The following is a 19,903-nucleotide window of genomic DNA, read 5'->3' as shown; positions in this document are numbered from 1 at the left end:
CCCAGCCCAGGTTGTCGCTGTCACACAAACGGGCACCGCCGGAGTCGCTGCCGACGGGTTTGAGCTGCAAATTAGCAGTCAAAAGCTGTTAAGTGCTTCAATTGAAGCGCGGCAATCAGAAAGGGATGGGGACAGGGACGAGACACCCCGTCTGCTCCCCAAAGCACCCCATCAAGGCAGAATTAATGCGTGTATGCCAGGCGGGTCATTAGAGGACAGGGATGTTTGCATTCCTCCTTTCCCACAGCCCGGCTGGTGGCTAAGCTGGAAAAATCCCCGAGATGGGCACATGCCAGCACACTAAACTGCGGTTTATGTCACCTAGAGCATTCCGCAAAGTCTCAGTGATCTGCAAATAATTAAAGGAGAAAGCAATCAATCTTGTTGTTCAAAACAGCGATTAGCCCGGGAGGACCCGGCATTGTAATTCCATCGGCACCCACGGGGGAAGATGCCGCATGCATAATGAGAGCTGCGAGTCCTCACAAGTTCAAGGACCACGGGGTGTTCTCCGCTTGTGATGGGAATTTCCTGTGCGTCTTCGAGGCTGTGTCATCCCGTGTTTCACAAGCTCTTCGCCGGAGGAACAGGGGAACAGCTCTGCGGCTTGTCAGGCACAGCCCGGCTCTGCTGCCCGGGGCACAGGGCACTTGTCCCTGGGTTTTCCCAGGACACGATCCAGGTGTGATGTGGAGGCCGCGGAGCAGGAGAGCCAGGGCCCCACCCGGCCTCCAGCCAGGCAACCCTGAGCTGTCCCTGCGAGGGGGACAGAGCTCTGGGGAGAGGCCAGGAGGCTTCACCTGGACAGCCCTGAGCCTTTTTAGAATACTTTAGCTTGGAAACCGCTCTAAGATCAAATCCAACCATTCCCTCAGCACTGCCAAGGCCACTGCTAATCCATGTCCCCAAGTGCCACATCCCCACGGCTGTTAAATGCCCACAGGGATGGGGACTCCAGCACTCAGGGCTCGCAGGGACCACAGCCACTAAAGCCATGGCCTGCCCTTGTCCCCACGTGTGACCAAAGCAAAGCTTGTGCAGGAGCAGAGCCGAGGGCAGAACCCAAGCAGCACTGACTCCATCTCCTCGAGCCAGCCTCCCTCCAGCCTCAGCCACGCTCCAGCACGGCCAAAAGCCCGGCAGATCCAGGCAGGAACACAACTCTTCCCCCTGATTACTGTGGGAGCAGCAGAGAGAAAAGCTCTCCCCGAGCAGCACACACACTGTGCAGGGCTGAGCAGCACTTCCCACCCACCTTCTGTGGTGTGTTTGGAGTCAGACTCTGCGTCTGTGGCTGACGCAGCCCCCAGAGAGCCGGGAGGGATCACCCAGAGCTGTGCCGGGCCAGGGGGGCTGGGTTGAGTCGTTCCGGCGGTTTCGCAGCTCCGATCCTGCCTCACCACAAGGCCAAGAGGAAATTGCAATTATTTGTTGATGGTTTTTCAGAGCCCTCATCCAAGCACGCTGCACAGGCAGCTCCCCTGAGCCCATCACTTCCCAAACGCTGCCACAGGAGCTCCTTGTTTGTGCTTCACCACGTACCTGCTTCTTCCCAGCACGGGGAAGCTCCTCTGCCAAGCCAATTCCCAGGGCGGCTGTGGGAAGCCTTGGCTTGGAAAAAAGTAATATTTCACAACCTAAAAGGGAGAAAGGAAGAAAACTTTCCCCTCAGCCCCCCTCCACATTCCAGAGCTGCTGTGGCCATGAGGAGACCCCAGCCCGGAACAAGAAGGCTGTCCCTGCAGGGATGAAGCTTTCTGTGCCCAGAACCGGCCTCCATGGAAGTCAGGGAATTTCCACCTGCTTTTCCCGTACAGAGCTCTGAGTTCCTGTGTCCCCAGCACCCCAGAGTGCTGCCCCAGGAGCAGGGCATGGGATGGAACACGTGGATAATTGCAGTGAACTTGGATCTAGGCCTGATGTTTCATGTCCCTGTAGGGACTTTCCTCACAGAACTGCAGTGTTTGCTGCTGCTGGACTGTCCCTGCCAGGACGGGAAACAGAGTCAGAGTGGTCAGGGTTGGAAAATACCTCTCAGACCATCCAGTCCAGCCATAAACACGGACCCAGCACAGACAGGGCTGTCTTTGGCATGAGGGCCTCCCCACAATGGGTTCCTTCCTCCTGCTGCATGAGGAACACAAAGCCATGAGAGATCCAGACCCAGGGCAGATTTTACCTCCTGAACATCAAGACCCAGATCAAATAAAGGATGGATGGGCTGATGCTCAACTCCACCTGGCCTCTGGAAGGACCTGCAGGTCACTTTCAGCCATCCCTGAAGGTGAGATGGACAGAGCTCACTCCCCATTTAACAAAGCCAGAACATGAGTTTGGACTGGAGCCCAGAGCTTGTGGCTGAAGGCCCTGAGCCCATCACGTGCTCGGGGCTGTTCACGCAGAGCCAGAGCCAGCACCCAACACAGGAAATGGCTCTGAGGCAGCAGAGCTCCCACTTAGTTCTGATCTGAGTCAGCTCCAGCCCCACCATGAGCTGAGGCCCAATCTCAGAACTGCTCAGCAATCTCAGAACTCTCAGCACCTTCACCCCACAGACCCTCTCGCTTCAGGTTGGACATCAGGAGGAGTTTCTCCATGGAAAGGGTGCTCAGGTCTTTCAAGGGGCTGCCCAGGGAGGTTTGGAGTCCCCATCCCTGGAGGTGTCCAAGGAAGGTCTGGGCATGGCACTCAGAGCTCTGGGCTAGGGGCAAGGTGGGGATCAGGCACAGTTTGGACTGGACGGGCTGTGACGGCTTTTCCAGCCTGGGTGACCCTGGGATCCTGTAACAGTCCCAAGGTCTGGCTGCAGGGGAGTGCAGGCACCGCTGGCTCTGGGGAACATCCCTCACCCTTCCCCAGATCCAGACTCTGCTCCCGGGCAGGGCACGTCCGGCCCCGCGGGAGAACGAGGAGGGATTTGCAGGAGAACGAGGAGGGATTTGCATCTGCGGCTGAAACCTGTGGGAGCAGCGCTGGAATTTCGCGGGAGGCGATGAGAGGGGCCGTCCCAGCGAGGGAGGCTCGGCTGCAATTAGGAAGCCAATTTGGGTAATGTTTTGATTGGGAGGGGTTTACATGCCGGTGGTCTCCGGAGGCAGAACTCCTGCCTGGGAGGGTTTGCCTCTCAGCCCATCCCTTTGTGTGATACTCAGCCTAAGCTGCATCTGAAAGAATCAGCCTCACTTATTATCAAAGCCACAAACCATCTGGTTCCACTTTGCTGGGGAAAGGCAATGAGTGGAAATCTGGTTTCACTTGGGTTTTCCTTCCCTTGGTCATGGTTTGCTCCATGTTTAATGTTGTTACTGCAATTCGATAGTTGGGCAGTGGGTGGCCCGGTTCCCCCATTTGAAACTAATTTACAGCTTTGTCTGGCAAAATTGTTGCTTCCAATCAATTAGCACTGACACCGAAATTAAACCATCCTGGGGTCTCGACACATGAGGAAGCAGGTCCGCACTTTTTGGAAGAAATTTGCTCTTCTGAGGGGAATCTGGTGGTTCACCCTTCCCCCGTACTAAGCTGGATTTTTATTTTTAAAAAGATCCAGCCTCTGTTTCTTTTCAGGAGGTTTAATAGCCAAGGCTGAGATCCCTCGTGGATGCTATTTTTGTTTTACAGCCGTGACCTTGTTAAGGAGATGGACAAACAAGCCAGAAATGGAACATTAATAAATAAAGCCTGAATCCATCAAAACATCCCCAGCCGCCTCCATCAGTCCTGCAGAAACACTCAGTGCTCCCCAGCACCTTCCCCTCCTTTCCTGTGGCCAGGCCGGAGCAGCTCCGTCCCATCCCATCACACACCACACGGTGCAGGCTCTTCCCAGAGGCTGCAGCTCCGCGTGAGCTGGGGATGGCACCCTGGACTCACCCCCTGGGTTTATTGTCCTCCTTGTGTTCTGAGAGCCCCCCATTAACAGAGTTGACTGAGGGTGGGGACACCCCACGCCAGCCCTGCTGAGCCACGGCCAAGGCTTGGCCAAAGCCCACCCAGGCACGGCTTAACTCCCTCCACAGGCAGCAATCCCAGCTCGGAGAGGCTTGGCTCCAAATGCTGGGATTTCAGAGTCCCAGAGGACAAACAATGCCCTGAGAGAGAGGCTCCACGGGGTGCCTGGGAGCCGCAGGATTTGGGCTGGGAGCTGGGAAGGAACAGGACTCACTCGCTGTGGTGATGCCACCCTCAGCCCTTCCCTCCCTGCAGTCAGAAATCCAGAGCTCCCTTTGGATGGGACCAAATGGGGATCGACAACGGGCTGAGATCCAGAGCAGGACTCCAAACCTCCACACAGGGTTCAGTGCTGTGTCCAGGAGCCAAACAAGAGTGGGCTTCCCACTCCAGGAATCCTGTGAGATTCCTTGCTTTGCCCTTCGCTCCCCGGGCAGGGTGTCCAGGGTCACACGCACAGCGGGGGACAGGTGACCTTGGGCAGGCTCCCTCTCTCACATCGCTTCTGCAAGGGCTGTGACCTCCCAGCTGTGCCTCCCCTCCTGCACGGGGCCAGAGGGCTCCTCGGACAGTCTCGCCCAGGGGCAAGGACAGCAGGCTCCGTGCTGCAGGAAACGCAGGAGCTCTGGGAAAGCAGCATCGCCGTGGAACCATGGAATGCGCAGAGCCTGCCACAGGCCAGGATTCCGGGGCTGCTCGCTGCTGGCAGAGGCACCAACCCCATTTGCTGTCAGAGCAAAGCTTGGCCCCAGGTGCTTTGCTGAGCCCCAGCCTTGCCTTGAGCCCTTTGCTCCCTGATCCCTCATCCTTCCCCATGGCACAGGAGCCCAAGTACTGCTGCTCTGGGACACGGCACGGACACCTCAGCAAAAACCTGCCCTTTCCAAACCTTCCCTGAGCATGTGGACCCTCAGCAGAGCTGCAGCAGCGTGGGCTGTTCAGAACGAGCAAACACGACACAAAAATGGAACCTCTCTCCCAACAGGAAGAAAAATATTTTTTAAAGCCTTGAAGTTTTTACAGCTGGTGAGAGGCAGCACCGGGAAGGCTGGAGGGCAGCCCTGGCCAGCAAATTCCAGCCAAAGTAGGAGCATGGGAGAATACCAAACCAGACAGGAAAAAAGAGATGAAGAAGAAAGGAGATGAAGCAGCTGAGATAAAAATGAGATAGCTGACAGGCTGGTGCCCATGGAGCAGGGCACCAGGGCCTCGTGTCTGAAGATGCACCAGCTAGAGCTGGGAAAATTCCCTGGCTTTGAAGACCAGGTCTTCCTGGAGACAAACAGCTCTAATCCACACTCCTGAGTAATTCTCTCTTTGGCAGCACATCATACCAGCATCGATTTAAACCTCAGGGCAGCTGCACTGGCTTTAATCTGGGTTTTATTTTTGTAAACTCCAGTTTCAAGGAGCTGCTCAGAGAGCGGAGCGGGGCTGGGTGGCAGGAGCAGAGCCAGAATCACTCAGAGCTGCAGTGGAAACACTTGAGCTTCTTCAAGAGCAACGACCAAATGTGAAAAGCTTTGATCCTAAAAAGGTAACAGCCCTGTCAGGGGGAAAAGGGGTCAACCTGTTCCACTTCTGCTGGGGCAGCTCCCTCTGCTGCCTTTGCTCCCCAGCTGTTCCTGAGGAGGCAGGGCAGGCCCAGATGGGCTCCCAGCAGTGGCTCAGCCACATGTGCTCATTACTCTCCTCTGTAAAGTTCTCACCTCCCAAGAAACAGAACCCAAACTTGAAAAGGCAAATGCCATCCCTGTGAGCTGCCCCATTCGGGAACCAGCTGGATGGGCCATGGAGAATAAATCACATGCACAGCTGCTGCGGAGCAGGGAGAGCCAGCCCTGCCTCCAACACCCCCTCACGTGGCAGCTCCACCAGCCCGGGGGCTCGTGGGGCACGGCAGGAGCCTCCTGGCACGCAGCGATCCCTGGGGCTGCCTGGGTCCCACCCAGGACCAGTTCACCCAGTGCCACGGGCAGCAGCCTCTGCTCCCAGCTCCCTGCAAGGGGGCTCCTCCTGGAAATCCACAGAGAGAGTCCTGCTCCTGGGGGACACGGCAGGAAGCTTCACCGCTTTCAGGAGAGAAAGATACAGCCCAACAATCCCAATTAAAGATCCCAATTAACACTTCCCCTGAGAGGCTGTGCCCAGCTGAGCAGGTGCACTGGTCCCAGCCTGAGCACAGCCCTCGCACCAGGCTTGTGCTGGAAGCAGCAGGAGGGACCAGGGATTGCTTTTGTCAGAAGCTGGAGCTGACCCCAGCTGTAACCAGCTACAAGTGCTTGTAACAGGAAAACAGTCAGTGTGACACCTCTGGAAATGAAGAGATCAGCAGCTCAGCCCTGGATGGCTGTGAACCATGGCAGAGCCACTGCTGCTCTCCAGACAGCCCTGCTTTCTCCAGGAAAGGATAATCCAGTAGCCTGCCTGGCTGTCCTTATGGATTTTTAGCTTGTGTGGAACGCTGAGACTGAGAGATTAATGAAAGTGTCTCCAAGGATATTCCAAACCGGGGGAGATGCTCGTGGAACAGCCAAAACAGAATCACTGAGGGGCTCAGGTCGGAAGAGGTGACGCATGGGGTCCCCTGGTCCGACCTAAACAGACAGGATGGAAAAGGGATCTGGCACGAACCCTCTGGAACACACTCGGGACAGATTCCTTCCCATTTCCCCCCACTCTCCAGCGCTACCCCCGTGCTCCCCCAAAGCAGCAGCTCTGCAGCGCTGAGCTCTTGTTCCCGTCTCTGGCACCATCTGCAGGTGGCAGCGCCCTCGGCAGCGCAATTCCCTCCCGAAGGATGGATGCGTGGGAAGCAGAAGGATCTTCCAGCCCGGTGTTTAAACCCAGAATTCCAGCACGGCGGAGCCCTCCCAGCCCAGCCAGACTCGGGAATGGTCCCTGCAAACAACTGCGAACCCCCAGGGCTCCTCCAGGGACAAATGAAACAAAACCCTATCCCTGGAAAGGGCAGTGGTGCTTGGGGGTGTCAGCAGAGCGCTCTCCCTCAGCCTGAGCCAGCCCCAGTCTCCATTACATCCCAAGTTCCACAATTATCCCTCTTGTTTATCCTCCTGGAGAGCCGCAGCCACGCTTTTGTCGGGAGCACACAGGCAGAGACATGGAGACAAGAGAGTTCTGGGGACCAACCCAAAGCCCGCCTGCAGCCAAGCCAGAAATCTCCCTCCCAGCTTCCCAACAGAGATCCTTTGTGAGAGAGAACCAGGAGAGCCCCTGCAGCTCTTTCAGCAGGGCTGAATAAACGTTTTGAAAGCTCCAGAGATGAAGGGGAGGTGTGGGAGCCACACAGGATGGGGGATCTGATCCCACCCAGCTCCCAGCAGGGCTCTTTTTTTTTGGCAGGAATGGTCACAGCCCAGAGCCTGTCCAGGAAACTGCTCCTAAGGCAGGGCTGGAAGATCTCCCACGAGGTTCAGTCAGCACCAGGAACGAGGGATGCACCAGCTGACAGAGCTTCAGTTCCCAAACCCAGCCCAGGATGGTTTTTCCCCTGCCCCAATACCATCCTAGTCTCATGTCCAAACTGCAGGTGACCAGGGGAGGGAGGGAGGGAGGGAAGGAAGGAAGGATACATTTCAGGGAGAACATGCCCACTCTGCCCCTCCCTGGGCCCTCCAGCTGCACATCCCATGGCCAAGGCTCTGGGCAGCACCCAGCCCTGAGCACATCCCACACTCCAGCTGTCCCCAGGCCCACCCCACCTTCCCCAGCCTGACAGGTTCACCTGCTCCGGGCCAGATGCAGGGCTCAGCCTGTTCCAGGAAGAAGGGATGAGTTTCCAACACTGGCTGGAAGCAGGTGGGAAGCACCTTCCCCTCACCGCCCCCTCGCCCCTGCTGACGGCACTTCCAGCAGTGCTCAGCAGCTTGGCCGGAGCTCAGGGAGTTTATTTCTCTTTCTTTGGAGAAGAAAACAGCTGCGAGAGCTCTGGGGAAGGAACTGTGGTGAAAAGGAGCTGCCGTTCCAAGGCTGGAGGGTTCGGGAGGTCGGGAGTGCTGCAGGGCCGGGTTTGCTCAGGACAAGGGGGCTGGGGTGACCCAGGGCATGCAGCTCCCGGCCCACCTTGCACAGACCCGAGGATTTGCAGCTCCAGGCACTGATCCAAGCCCACTGTGGAAGGCGGATTGTTCACAGCCACCGGAGCCAGGTCCAGCTCCCATTCCACGCTCCGGGTGGGAGCGGGAAATTCTTCCCCTCGCTCCCTGGCACCGGGGCTGGCTGCTCTCCCAGCTCCCTGTCAGCCAGCCAGCACCTCCCATCAGGAAAAACAAACAAGCAGGGAGGCTGCTGAGGAGCTTTTGGCTCTGGATTTATCGTGGAATGGGCTGGGGATTGAATGTTCCTCGTTCTGCTGCTCTGAACACCTGGAAGTGGTTCCTCAGGTATCCACTCAGCAGAGCTTAGCTCTGAGGAAATTCCATACCTGAGACCCATTTTGAGCCATCCCTCTCACCCAGAGTCTCCACCACACATCCATGAATCCAGTAATTATCTTTAGCAGCACTGATACTGAGTACCTCAGACAGAACAGACGGAACCCAAGCAAGGAAATGGAAAAAGCCTTCATTCCACAGACTTTATCACCGAAGAGATTCCAAACACAGCATTCCCAGCACGATGAGAGATGCCGCAGGATTGGCACATTTCCTTCCTGAAGAATTTGCAAAATATCCTTTTTCTTTTTTTTTTTTTCCTGCAGCAAAATCAAAGCCAGACTCAGCCTCAAATGATTAAAGGTTAACGAAGACTTCAAACAATCTCACGCGATGGGTCCTTTTCCCAAGAATGATGGGACATAAACTGGGCTTGGGTTTAATATCTGCCTTTAATTAGGGCCATGTTGGAGGGCGATGAGCAGGAAAAGAGGCTCTGGTACAGATGGGAGATTTGCTCTGGAAATTCTTCAGAAAGAAAAATATTGCTGCACCTGTTCGGGGCAAAATCCTGCCCTGGGGAAAGCATCCCGAGTTTGGGGTGAAGAGAAATGGGAGCTGTTTTAAAACAAGATTCCACTGAAATGCACTTTGGTTTTGTTCTCTGGAAAACAAGGTGTGCTGGCTTGGGATGTGAGGAGGCAAACACAGCCCAGACCTGAGCTTCAGGAATTGGTCACATTCCCAAGGCTGCCAGAGGTCCAGGAGCATTTGGACAATGCAGGCACAGGGTGGGATTTTGGGATGTCTGTGCAGGGCCAGGGGTTGGACTCAATGATCCCGGTGAGTCCCTTCTAGCTCAGGGTATTCCATGATTCTCTGAGGTTGGATTCTCCTCGAGAATTGGCCTCTGGAAAGCAGGAGCAGCGAAGAGAGGAACACAAACCCTGCACTGGGAACCAGCAGCTGCTCCAGGCACCACCTCCTCACAACCCTCCCCAGCCCTCACTGCAGCCCAGTCCCAGCAGCACTTTAATTAAAAGAGGTGGCTCCGTGCACCTTTTTCCTATTGATCTGCAGTCAACAAGAGCCCATAAACCAAGAAATTAAAGCCATAATTTACAGCCCTTGGCCGGGCTGCCTGCGAGCTCTGGTTGCCACATTGTACACGATGGTTTCCTGCCTCTGCCAGGACATAAACTTGATACAACAGCTCCAAAAAGAAAAAACCTACCCGTAACCCCCCCAGCCTTACAAGGCTTCCTCCAGGAACCAGCTCCAGGATGGTTTTCAGCTCCCTGTGTCTGATCTGGGGCCAAGCCGTGGTTCCAATCAGAGCAGAGAGCTGCAGATGAAAGGCCAGGCCCTGGTTCTCCCTGGCCCGAGCCAGGTGTGCAGCTGGCACCGGGAGCCTCCTGGGGAACTGCTCCAGTACAGACATGTTAAAGTAATAAAAAGAAAATGAGGAACATGTGGCTAAAACCAGCGACTCATTTCACTGATTTCTATAAATGAGTTTTCCCAGGGCACAGTTTGGGGTTTCTTTAACACGAGTGTGACAGGGATTCCAGCACTTCGATCCCTGGGAGAGGTTGGAAATGCCGTGGAGAACTCTCCTCCAAACAGCCTCTTATTTACAGTTGTGAGGGCTCAAAGAGCTGACTGAAACCTTCAAATGACAACAATTCCTCCGAGGCAAGATGCCAGAGTTGAGCAAACAATTTGTACGGAATGTTAAGTGCAGGGGGAAGCCACGGAGCTTGTAATGAAGCCGTGGTGGTGTTTCCAATCAGGACTGAACCCGGCACGGCAAAGCTGCCGAGGGATCCGACAAACCACGGCCGGGGGGAGGAGAGGGGGAAGCAGGGCTGGGGTAAAATATCCTTTTCTGTGGCTTGTTGAACAACGTGACGTGGTTGCTGCCTGGTGGTGCTGGCAGAGAGCACAGAACCAGCTGCTGCTCCGCATATTCCAGGGCAGATTCCAGAATCCAGGTGTTTTGAGGACTAAAGAAAGATTTTTAAATAAAATCGCTTTCATGGCCTTTATGCCACCTCGAGGCATTACATGTGTCCAAGTGACAGGACAAGGGGGAATGGCCTTAAGCTAAAGGAGAGGAGGTTTAGATTGGACAGCAGGAAGACACAGGGAGAGGAGAGAGATAAGGTTGCTCCAAGCTCCATCCAATCTGGCCTTGGACACTGCCAGGGATCCAGGGGCAATCACAGCTTCTCTGGGCACCCTGTGCCAGGGCCTCACACCCTCACAGGGAACAATTCCTTCCCAATATCCCATCCATCCCTGCCCTCTGGCAGTGGGAAGCCATTCCCCGTGTTCTGGCACTCAAAGCTCCACACTTTGCCCCCGGAGGCATCCAGCTGACACAGGTAATGTTACACCTTCTTGTAGCCCAAGGAAAATCCCTGAGCAGCGTTTTTAACCTCTCCTGGGCATCTCGATTTCATCAGGAACACGAGGCTCCTGCCCGAGCTGGGAACACACCAGATAAGCACATTCCTGGGGAGTGTTTTGGGGGCAGAGCCAGAACCCGGTGCTCCCTCCCCTCCCCTGGTGCGGTTCCCGACTCGCTGCAGAGAGAACTCCGGCACCAGGGAAGGCAGCTGGGAGCGCTGGAGCCACAGGGCAGAAGAGCAGCTCTGGCAGAGCCTGCAGGCAGGAGCTGGTGAGTACATGGCAATTAAATGCATCAGAAACCACCAGGGCAACGTGCAGCTTCCCGAGGCGGCTCTGACAGGAGCTGGGATGAGCCAGATACCTTCTCCCCCCACAGCCCAGCAGGCACTGCTGAGGAGCAGCTTTGCTAGGCCAGGTCTAGCCCCTGCTAGTTTTGCTCTTTCCTAGAAGACCACAGAGCCTTCCTGCCCCCTGGGCCCCTCCTAGCCCCAGAAAGGATCTGGAGAAAATGGACACCTGAATGCCCCAAACCTGCAAAGAAACATCACCTCAAAGGGCTGAGAGCAGAAATGAAACCAGTTTGTGACACCACAGCCAGAGAGGGACGAGCCTGGAGACCCTTTTTCAGTGTTTTCATCACCTTTCAGCTCTGAGGTGTCTGATCCAGGATGGAAATGCTGGAAGCGGAGCCCAGAAGTGCTGATCAGTCAAACTCCCTGAGCCAGTTCAAACACATTCCCAAGCGTTGCCACATCAACTTTGTCCCGGCAGGCCCCGTGCCAGGGCAGTGTCCTCTGTCCTCACCTCCGTCCTCACCCTGCTCCAGCCAAGCAGGGACCACCTCTGTCCCCACGGGCACTGCTCCTTCCAGCTGCTCCCACAAAGGCACCGACAGGATCCCGCTGGAGGCAGAGGGATTTGAACCCAGGTGATCCCGTGACACATGGGAATGTTGTCAATGATCCCAAACCCAGAGCCAGAAAGCCCTGGAACACAGCCCCAGAAAGCCCTGGAACACAGCCCACGGTGCACAGCCCTGGCTGGGAGCTCTGCCTAATCCCAGGAGACAGGTACAGGACAAGGCACACTGGGACAAGCAGAAGCAGTTGTTCAGCCTGGAGAACAGAGGGCTCTGGGGAGACCTGAGAGCTCTTCCAGGGCCTAAAGGGGCTCCAGGAGAGCTGGAGAGGGACTGGGGACAAGGGATGGGGGACAGGACACAGGGAATGGCTTCCCACTGCTGGAGGGCAGGGACGGATGGGATATTGGGAAGGAATTGTTCCCTGTGAGGGTGGGGAGGCCCTGGCACAGGGTGCCCAGAGAAGCTGTGGCTGCCCCTGGATCCCTGGCAGTGCCCAAGGCCAGGCTGGATGGAGCTTGGAGCAGGGGACAACTGCCCAAAGTGGCTCCGAAGTGACTTTTCCTTGCTTGCTCTGGGCCTGGGACACGGCCCCGCTCCAGCTGATTTGGGGGCACCAGAGCCTTTTCCAAGGAGTATTTGGAATGTCCCCCCCGTGCAGCTGCAGGGATTGAGAACAGACTCTCCCAAGCAGACCCCACTGCTGGATGGGGTTTGTTCATTTGACCTTAAAAAAAGAAAGGTAACAACTCAATCAGAATGGATAAAAATACCCTTAAAAGGCCCCAGCAGTCAGCCAGGGTTGGTGTTTTCAAAGGCACACAAGCACTTTAGGAACAGATTGGTTTATTTTTTCCATGTAATTTACTTCCAAATGTGTCCCTGGATTCCCCATTGCATTGGAGATATTGCAAAGGTGACCGGGGAAGGTTTTGTTCCTTCCCAATATCCCATCTGACCCTGCCCTCTGGCAGTGGAACCCCAGGGGGGGAGCAGTGGTGTGTCCTTTCTCCCCCCAGCCCCCCCGGTTGTGGATTCCCCTGCGGATGCACCAGCAGGGAATCTCCAGAGCCCTCTCCCTGCACCATCTTCCTAAGGCCTGTTTATATCCTCACTCAGGAGAGGAAAAAGAAAAAAGCAGACTGCCAGAATTCTTCAAAGCTGCCCAAATTACTGCATTTTTGTACCCATCCCTCTCTCCAGGTGAAGCTGAAACCCCAGGAGAATCCTGCCAGCCTTTCCTCAGGTCCTGCTCTCTGTCCCCACACCCTCCTGCAAGGCTCTGCTGCTTGCCAAGGAACTCCCTCTCATCCCAGCGAGTCCCTGCTTCAGTGCCCACTGATTTCTCTCCTTTTTTACCTTTTAGCAGGAGTGGGATGTGAGAGTCGTCACAGCCTAGGGCTGGAGGAGACACAGCAGCAGGGTCACGGGATTTCTGTGGTTTCTTGTCAGAACCACGCAGGAACACCAAAGGTCCCGTGCTTCCCAGTGCACACTCCCACTCCGTGTTTGTGTGGAGGATTCAGCACAGCACCTCCAAAAACCTCAGACAGCTCGAGGGTGGCAGCCTGACGAGCCGAGATCCACACACAGAGCTGCCTTTTATCCAGATTTTCAGGAATTTGACAGCTCCAGGGAGCTGCAGCTCAGAGCAGCTGACAGCCAGGAGAGGAGATGGGGTCATTCCCTTCCAGGCAAGGAGAACATGGGTATCACTCCTGGGAAATCCACAGTCCATGCTGGAACTCCTGGCTGCTGTAAAATCAGCTGTTGAAGGCCTTGCAGGATCACCTGCACTTTAACTCTGCAGCCAAACACTTCCCTGCAACCCCTGCCAGAGCCCCCAATCCCCCATTTCTCCCCCAGCACCCAGAGGTGCTGCCCAGGCTGGAGCCATTTCCAGCACCAGCAGGAGAAATTACTCCTGAATGTCCAACTTCTGTCCCTCCTCTGAGCAGGAGATGAGATTCTGCAGCACTCCTCACTTGTTTGTCATTGGGACAGAAGTCAGAACCTTCCAGAACTCCAGCAAGTTGTTCAGTGAGACAAGGACAACCAGAAGTATCTCTGAATTCAAACTAATTCTTACCCCAGTCCTAATCCTCCTCAGACAGATCCCATCTCCCTCTGAAATTCCTCATTACATTATAAAATTGTAACTTGATGCCCTGCTGAGAATTTTTAAATCTTCTCCACTGTATTCTTAAAGTATATAAGCAAAACCCCCAACACTTAATGAAGTGTAAAACTAATTATTATGAAATAAAACTAGCTGTTCACCAAGTGGAAAACCAGCTCATTTTCATGTCCTATTTTCCTTTGCAATGTATTCCCTCCCCTGCTCTGCAAATGTAAAAATAAATATCCCTCGCAGCGTCGTGCTGCCTCGGAGGCTGCAGCCCACCAATGAAAACCTGCACAATTTAATGGCCCTTAAATGCTCAACATCTTTTTCCCTTCCTGTAAAATCCATCTGACCTAATGGCTGTGACAATTACGTGTATGGCTTTCCTATTAAAAGGTAATTTTCTGAGTTGGCAGAGCAACACAAGCACGAGATGACAAAAGCAGTAAACTCCAACTTCCCAGCTTTCTGAGCCATTTCCAAGTCAGCTCCTCAAGACAAAAAGGCAAAATTCCCTTTCCAAAGAGCTGTTACACAACAGAACCTCGTGCCAACACCCAGCTCCAGGCTCCATTACCTCGTTAATGTGGCGCTGCTGTTCCAGGGGACAGTGGAGCCTCTCCGGTTGCATTTGACATTCTGCTGACCTCCCACTTCCTCCTCTCACTCCTCAGCATTGTTCATTCCACAAGCCTGGAGCCACCCCCATTTTTCCAGGATTTACACAATCCACACCTGTTAAAGCGCCAAAATCTACTGGTATTTCTTGACCTTAAACAGAAATTGACCACTACCATGCAAAAAAAAGAAGAAACCATTTTATTGATGTTATAATATGGGAGAGATTTAGAAAAACATACCTAGAACTCCCTGGATAAGGAAACACAATATCAAAATAGGCCAGTTAGTACAACAAAACAAATCCTCTCCAATGAGTTTCAAGTAATGCAATCATAAAAGAATTTGGCTAAAAAGTAACTCTTTACTCTGAGATGTTTTCTGAAATAGTCCTCTAAGAAACCAAAGGAAAGCAGCAGCAGATCTGTTTAACTACAGACATGTATTTAGTAAATATATTAAAGGTGTTTCTATATAAAAACTGCCCTGCACATCCATCACTGTCTGCAGCCTCCACGTGGCCTCTTCAGTCCAACAAGACTCTGCCCAAAAAGGGAGAAAAAAGGAGATAAACATAACTCTACTGTAAAAAAAGGAGCCCAAGGCCTGGAGGGGCAGCTGGGGGAGCCCAAACAACACAAAGCAGAGAACTCTGACTTCAGCCCTCATTTTTCAGGAATATGGAGGGGAAGTTTGGCTTTTCTGCATCAGGATGCCACATTCCCACTTGGTGGTTATCAGCAAAGGCTTTTAACAAGTAAACTGAGGTCAGCACTCACTGGTGCTCAATTTAAACAGCCCCATTCGTTATCAGGCTCATTTTTCAATGGCTTCCCTTGAACAGTACCAAATTTCATGGGTTTTTTTAATAAAGCTTCCTTTTGGAAATCATCCTTCAGTTAAAAATGAAGCCTTGTTTCATGGGAGATTCCAGCAATTAAAAATTCTCCTTTCATTAATCCTCACTATTGGCATCTTCCCCCCCAAAGAAGATTAAAGTACATTGTTTACAGCTCAGACTTCATGAGCTGGCGTTTGAAAATCCAATACCTGAAGTGCCTCGTGTGCAGCTCAATGAGCTGCTCAGTCACACCCTAATGAAGGCCTAATGAGGAATGAAATTAGGCAGCAGCAGCACCATGGCACTGGGATCAAACTGCTGCTCCTCAAACCAGGCCACTCCAGTCCCACTCTTCCAGCCTGCAGGAGTCAGGCTTAAAGCATTCAGGAACAATTTGGGGGAAGGGAGTGTTAGCGTTTGGATGGAAAACCTGGTTTTTTAAGTCTTGTAAAAGCAAAGGCACTAAGTCTTAAGCTTATATATTAAATAAAGGCTGTAACTTGGCCAGCCAAGTTACAAGAGACACCTGAACACCTTCCTCTGCGTGTCACAGCACATCCTGCTCAGCCAGTGTGACAAATTAGCCACTTTCTCTTAATCATTAAGGGACATCCACAGCTACAACACTCAGCCACACTCCTCTGCACAGTTTATTTTTAACCATCCCATGAGAGTTCAAGTTCAAGGATCAACTGGAGCTTCTGGGTATAGGTCCTGCTTTAATAAGTGGTCAATCAGACATTAAAATAATTTAAACCTCTATGTCATCATTTTGACAGTTTTAAAAGATGTTCTACACCTTTTATCTATGTCATGAAAAAAGTGTCAGGCCTGAAAAGCCGTAGCCCTGGCTTAGTGTTTTATGAGAAGAAAATGCTTCAGCTTTGTGAGTTGCTTCATATTTGGAGGCTGTAATTGCAGCTTTATCACCATCACTCATTTAATATCGACATAAAGCCCCTGAAGGTTCTCACTCCCACAGCCACAGCACCCAGACACAGCAGCCCTCAGGAGCACATCAGCAAACCAGGCCCTGCCTCATCCGGATGATCTGGAGCAGAGCAGCCTGGACATCTTCATCCATGTGACCCTGGAGGAGCAAACATCAGTCACAAACATTTAAAATCCCTCCAAGCATCAACCAGCCACTCCCAGCATTAGGAGATTCTTCAACATCACCCAAAAGTCCTAACTCGTGGCTGTGTTTTCACCACTCTGGGACAATCTGAAATACTTGAGGGATCCTGTGGTTTTTTCCTCATGGACCTCTCAGACACAGCATTTTCCTTTATGAAAACACAATGTGGGAAAAAATGACTGTCCCAAACCATTCCTGGATTCCCTGACTGCCTGGGCTGAAGCAGAATCAAGAACATGCTCACCCCAGTAAGACACAGCCATGGTAGAGGCTGGGTTTCTGCTTGGACCAGTCCATTCTAAATTAAAACTCTCCACATGAAAACAGGTACTTGATGCTGGTTTCAGGTTTATTTGAGGTTACAGAATCGTGGAATATCCTGAGCTGGGAGGGACCCATCAGGGTCACCCAGTCCAGCCCCTGGCCCTGCACAGACACCCCAACAATCCCACCCTGGGCATCCCTGGGAGCAGTGTCCAAACGCTCCTGGAGCTCTGGCTTCAACATCACCCAAAAGTCCTAACTCGTGGCTGTGTTTTCACCACTCTGGGACAATCTGAAATACTTGAGGGATCCTGTGGTTTTTTCCTCATGGACCTCTCAGACACAGCATTTTCCTTTATGAAAACACAATGTGGGAAAAAATGACTGTCCCAAACCATTCCTGGATTCCCTGACTGCCTGGGCTGAAGCAGAATCAAGAACATGCTCACCCCAGTAAGACACAGCCATGGTAGAGGCTGGGTTTCTGCTTGGACCAGTCCATTCTAAATTAAAACTCTCCACATGAAAACAGGTACTTGATGCTGGTTTCAGGTTTATTTGAGGTTACAGAATCGTGGAATATCCTGAGCTGGGAGGGACCCATCAGGGTCACCCAGTCCAGCCCCTGGCCCTGCACAGACACCCCAACAATCCCACCCTGGGCATCCCTGGGAGCAGTGTCCAAACGCTCCTGGAGCTCTGGCAGCCTCGGGGCCGTGCCCATTCCCTGGGCAGCGTGGTCAGTGCCCCAGAACTCTCTGGGGGAAGAATCTTTTCTTGATATCCAACCTAAACCTCCCCTGACACAGCTCCAGCCATTCCCTGGATCCTGCCCCTGATCCCAGAGCAGACATCGGAGCTGCCCCTTGGGAGGAGCTGCAGCCCCTGGTGAGTCCCCACTAAGGCTCCCTGAGCTGAACACTCCAAGAGCCCTCAGCCACCCAACCAGTGCCCAGTCAGAAACGTGTCTCAGGAACCCTCACACAGAGACAGGAGAGCAGAACAATCTGCCCTGGCACAGCCATACCTGGACAGCACTGAGCAGATGTGTCCGATACACCGAAACCACCTCCTGGTGCTGCCGCTTGGCATCCTAGGAGAGAGAACAGGGACAGGAGGTGAAACCCTCACATTTTTAACATCTGCTCCTGCCTTTTCCAGCCCTGTGCACTTGGTTTTGGGCACTGCCAGACCAACCAAAGCTGAATTTCCAGGTTAAAGTTTTATCCCCTCCACTAATCAAGGAAAAAAATTCACTGCTCTTTTGCTGAAAGGCTGCCAGAGCCAGCCAGGAGCTGAGTTCACAGAATCACAGAATATCCTGAGCTGGAAAGGACCATCAGAGCCCAACTCCTGGCCCTGCACATTTATTTCAACACCAGCATCATCTATTTTGTTAAAACCACCCCATTTAAGAACATTTTGCCTTGTAAGAATCAACCCTACAAACACTCTGATAGGTGTGCTTGTAAATCTGTGCAGGAGTAGAACTCACTTTGCTCAGACACAGCTTTAATCATGAGCTTTACTGAAGCCACAGGGGCCACAGAAGTGTGCACAAAATCCGAGCACTCAGGATGTGTCCCCTGCTCTGTCAGTGCTTCATGATAAACAACACACTCAAAAGCAAAGGAACACTACTCACAGCCATTAAGAAATTACCACCTCACCCTTCCAAGGTGAGAAAAAATACATGGGTCGGGTTTCTGTAAGAAATTACTAAAGCTGAGCCTGCATTCAGAAATGGTCTTGGCAGGACTAAACCTCAGTATCTCATAAGCACAAGTTCTCCTACTTTGCTTATATCCTTTTCATCTGGAAAAGCTGCCAAGTCTTGCAACTCAAACTGCAGAAGAAAGCAGAAAAATTTACTGAGAAGCAAGAACTCAGGGGAAAAAAACCCAAAATAATGGCTACTGTACTTGTGAAGCATCAGGCTGCAGTCACACCCCCTGCTCCAGCAGGCACATCCAGATTTCCCTGTTTATACAAGGAATTAAGCAATGCTACTGCACGTCAGACAACACCTTGTGTGAGCACTTACAGCCAGCTGCTGCTGGAGTGTTTTCACTTGGCTCTGGAGCAGTTCCACCTGCTGGTTGTGCCTCTTGGAGGGGATCCCAGTGGTGTATGTCAGCTGGGACAAGCCATTGAGAGCCTGCTTCAACCGCTCCACGTCATTCAGCAGCTCTGTTATCTTTAAAAAAAACAACCCACAGAAAACACCATTTAGGGATGTCTCACTGAAAACTGTTCTTTAACATTCTTTCAAGTCTGATGAAGCCCAGCAAGCACTGAAGGGTCTTTGTCCCAGCTTGCTAAGAGAGGACTTTATTTTCCTGACATGCTGTCAGGTTCCCATTGTGCCTCCGGGCACTGGGATGTGTCAGGTACACACCCTGCAGGTCAGCAGTGATGTAAACGACTGAAAAAAGGGAGGATCTGAGGATATTCCAGGTCTAACTTCTAGGAAGAACAGTGAACCTTTAGCTAAGGCAAGTCAGTGATGCCCCACAAACACAGCTCCAGTGGGAGGAGGAGTTGATACCCCCAAAAGTCTGAAGCTTTAACAGAATTTAAATACTGCACCATGTCCAAAACATCCAAGGGGTTGGAAAAACTTTGCATAATGCAAAACCAGGACTTCAGCTGCTTTGGGCCAGCCCTGGGTACCTAATGCTCAGCACACAGTGGTGCTGGAACACCTCAGGAGCTGCGTTTGCAGCCTAGTCCCTGAATGCCAAGCTGAGAGCACCAGGAGCATGAACCCCAGAACTCACCTTGTTGTCCTTGGCTTCCACCTGCTTTGCAGACTCCTGGATTCTCTTCTGCAGGTCAATAATGGTTGTCAGTGATTTGTCACACCTTTCCTTCTGGTCCTTGATCTCCTGCTCAATGCTGCAGCTCCGCAGCTGGAGCAGCTCCTTCTCATCCTTGAGGGACAGCTCGCTCCTCCTGGCCTGCAGAGCCTCCTCACAGGCCTGCTCGTACTTCTGGTTCATGCTGGACAAGTGGCCAGCCATGCTGCTGACCTGGGCCTCCAGGGCACTCTTCATGGAGCTGTACTCTGCCACGGACACCAGCTCCTTGCTCTGCAGCTCTGCCAAGGCCTGCTGGCTCAGCTGCAGCTCCGCCTGCAGCCTCAGCACCTCCTCATTCTTCACTTGCGTTTCTGCCTCCTTTTCTTTCAGGCTGGTTTTGATGGCTGTGATTTCTCCTTCCAGCATTTCCTTCAGCTGGGTATATTCCACCAGAGGCACTGAGGACTTCTTCAGATCAGCCAGTTCCTGCTGCAGCT

At 52.9% G+C, this 19,903-nt stretch overlaps 1 protein-coding gene across 1 annotated transcript in view; it reads right to left on the bottom strand.

The window, feature by feature from the left end:
* The window catches only part of UACA (uveal autoantigen with coiled-coil domains and ankyrin repeats), a 50,004-nt gene that overhangs the window by 5,324 nt on the left and 24,777 nt on the right, over positions 1–19,903 (bottom strand). The window contains exon 19 of the mRNA XM_017736983.1: positions 11,149–11,156. Within this exon, the coding sequence (XP_017592472.1) occupies positions 11,149–11,156 (8 nt within the window). The remainder of the gene's footprint in view (positions 1–11,148; positions 11,157–19,903) is intronic.

Source organism: Corvus brachyrhynchos, unplaced genomic scaffold (assembly GCF_000691975.1).
Source record: "Corvus brachyrhynchos isolate BGI_N302 unplaced genomic scaffold, ASM69197v1 scaffold200, whole genome shotgun sequence".
Classification (NCBI taxonomy): Eukaryota; Metazoa; Chordata; class Aves; order Passeriformes; family Corvidae; genus Corvus; species Corvus brachyrhynchos.
Note: the sequence above shows the minus strand (reverse complement) of the source record. Positions and strands in the feature narration are given on the sequence as shown.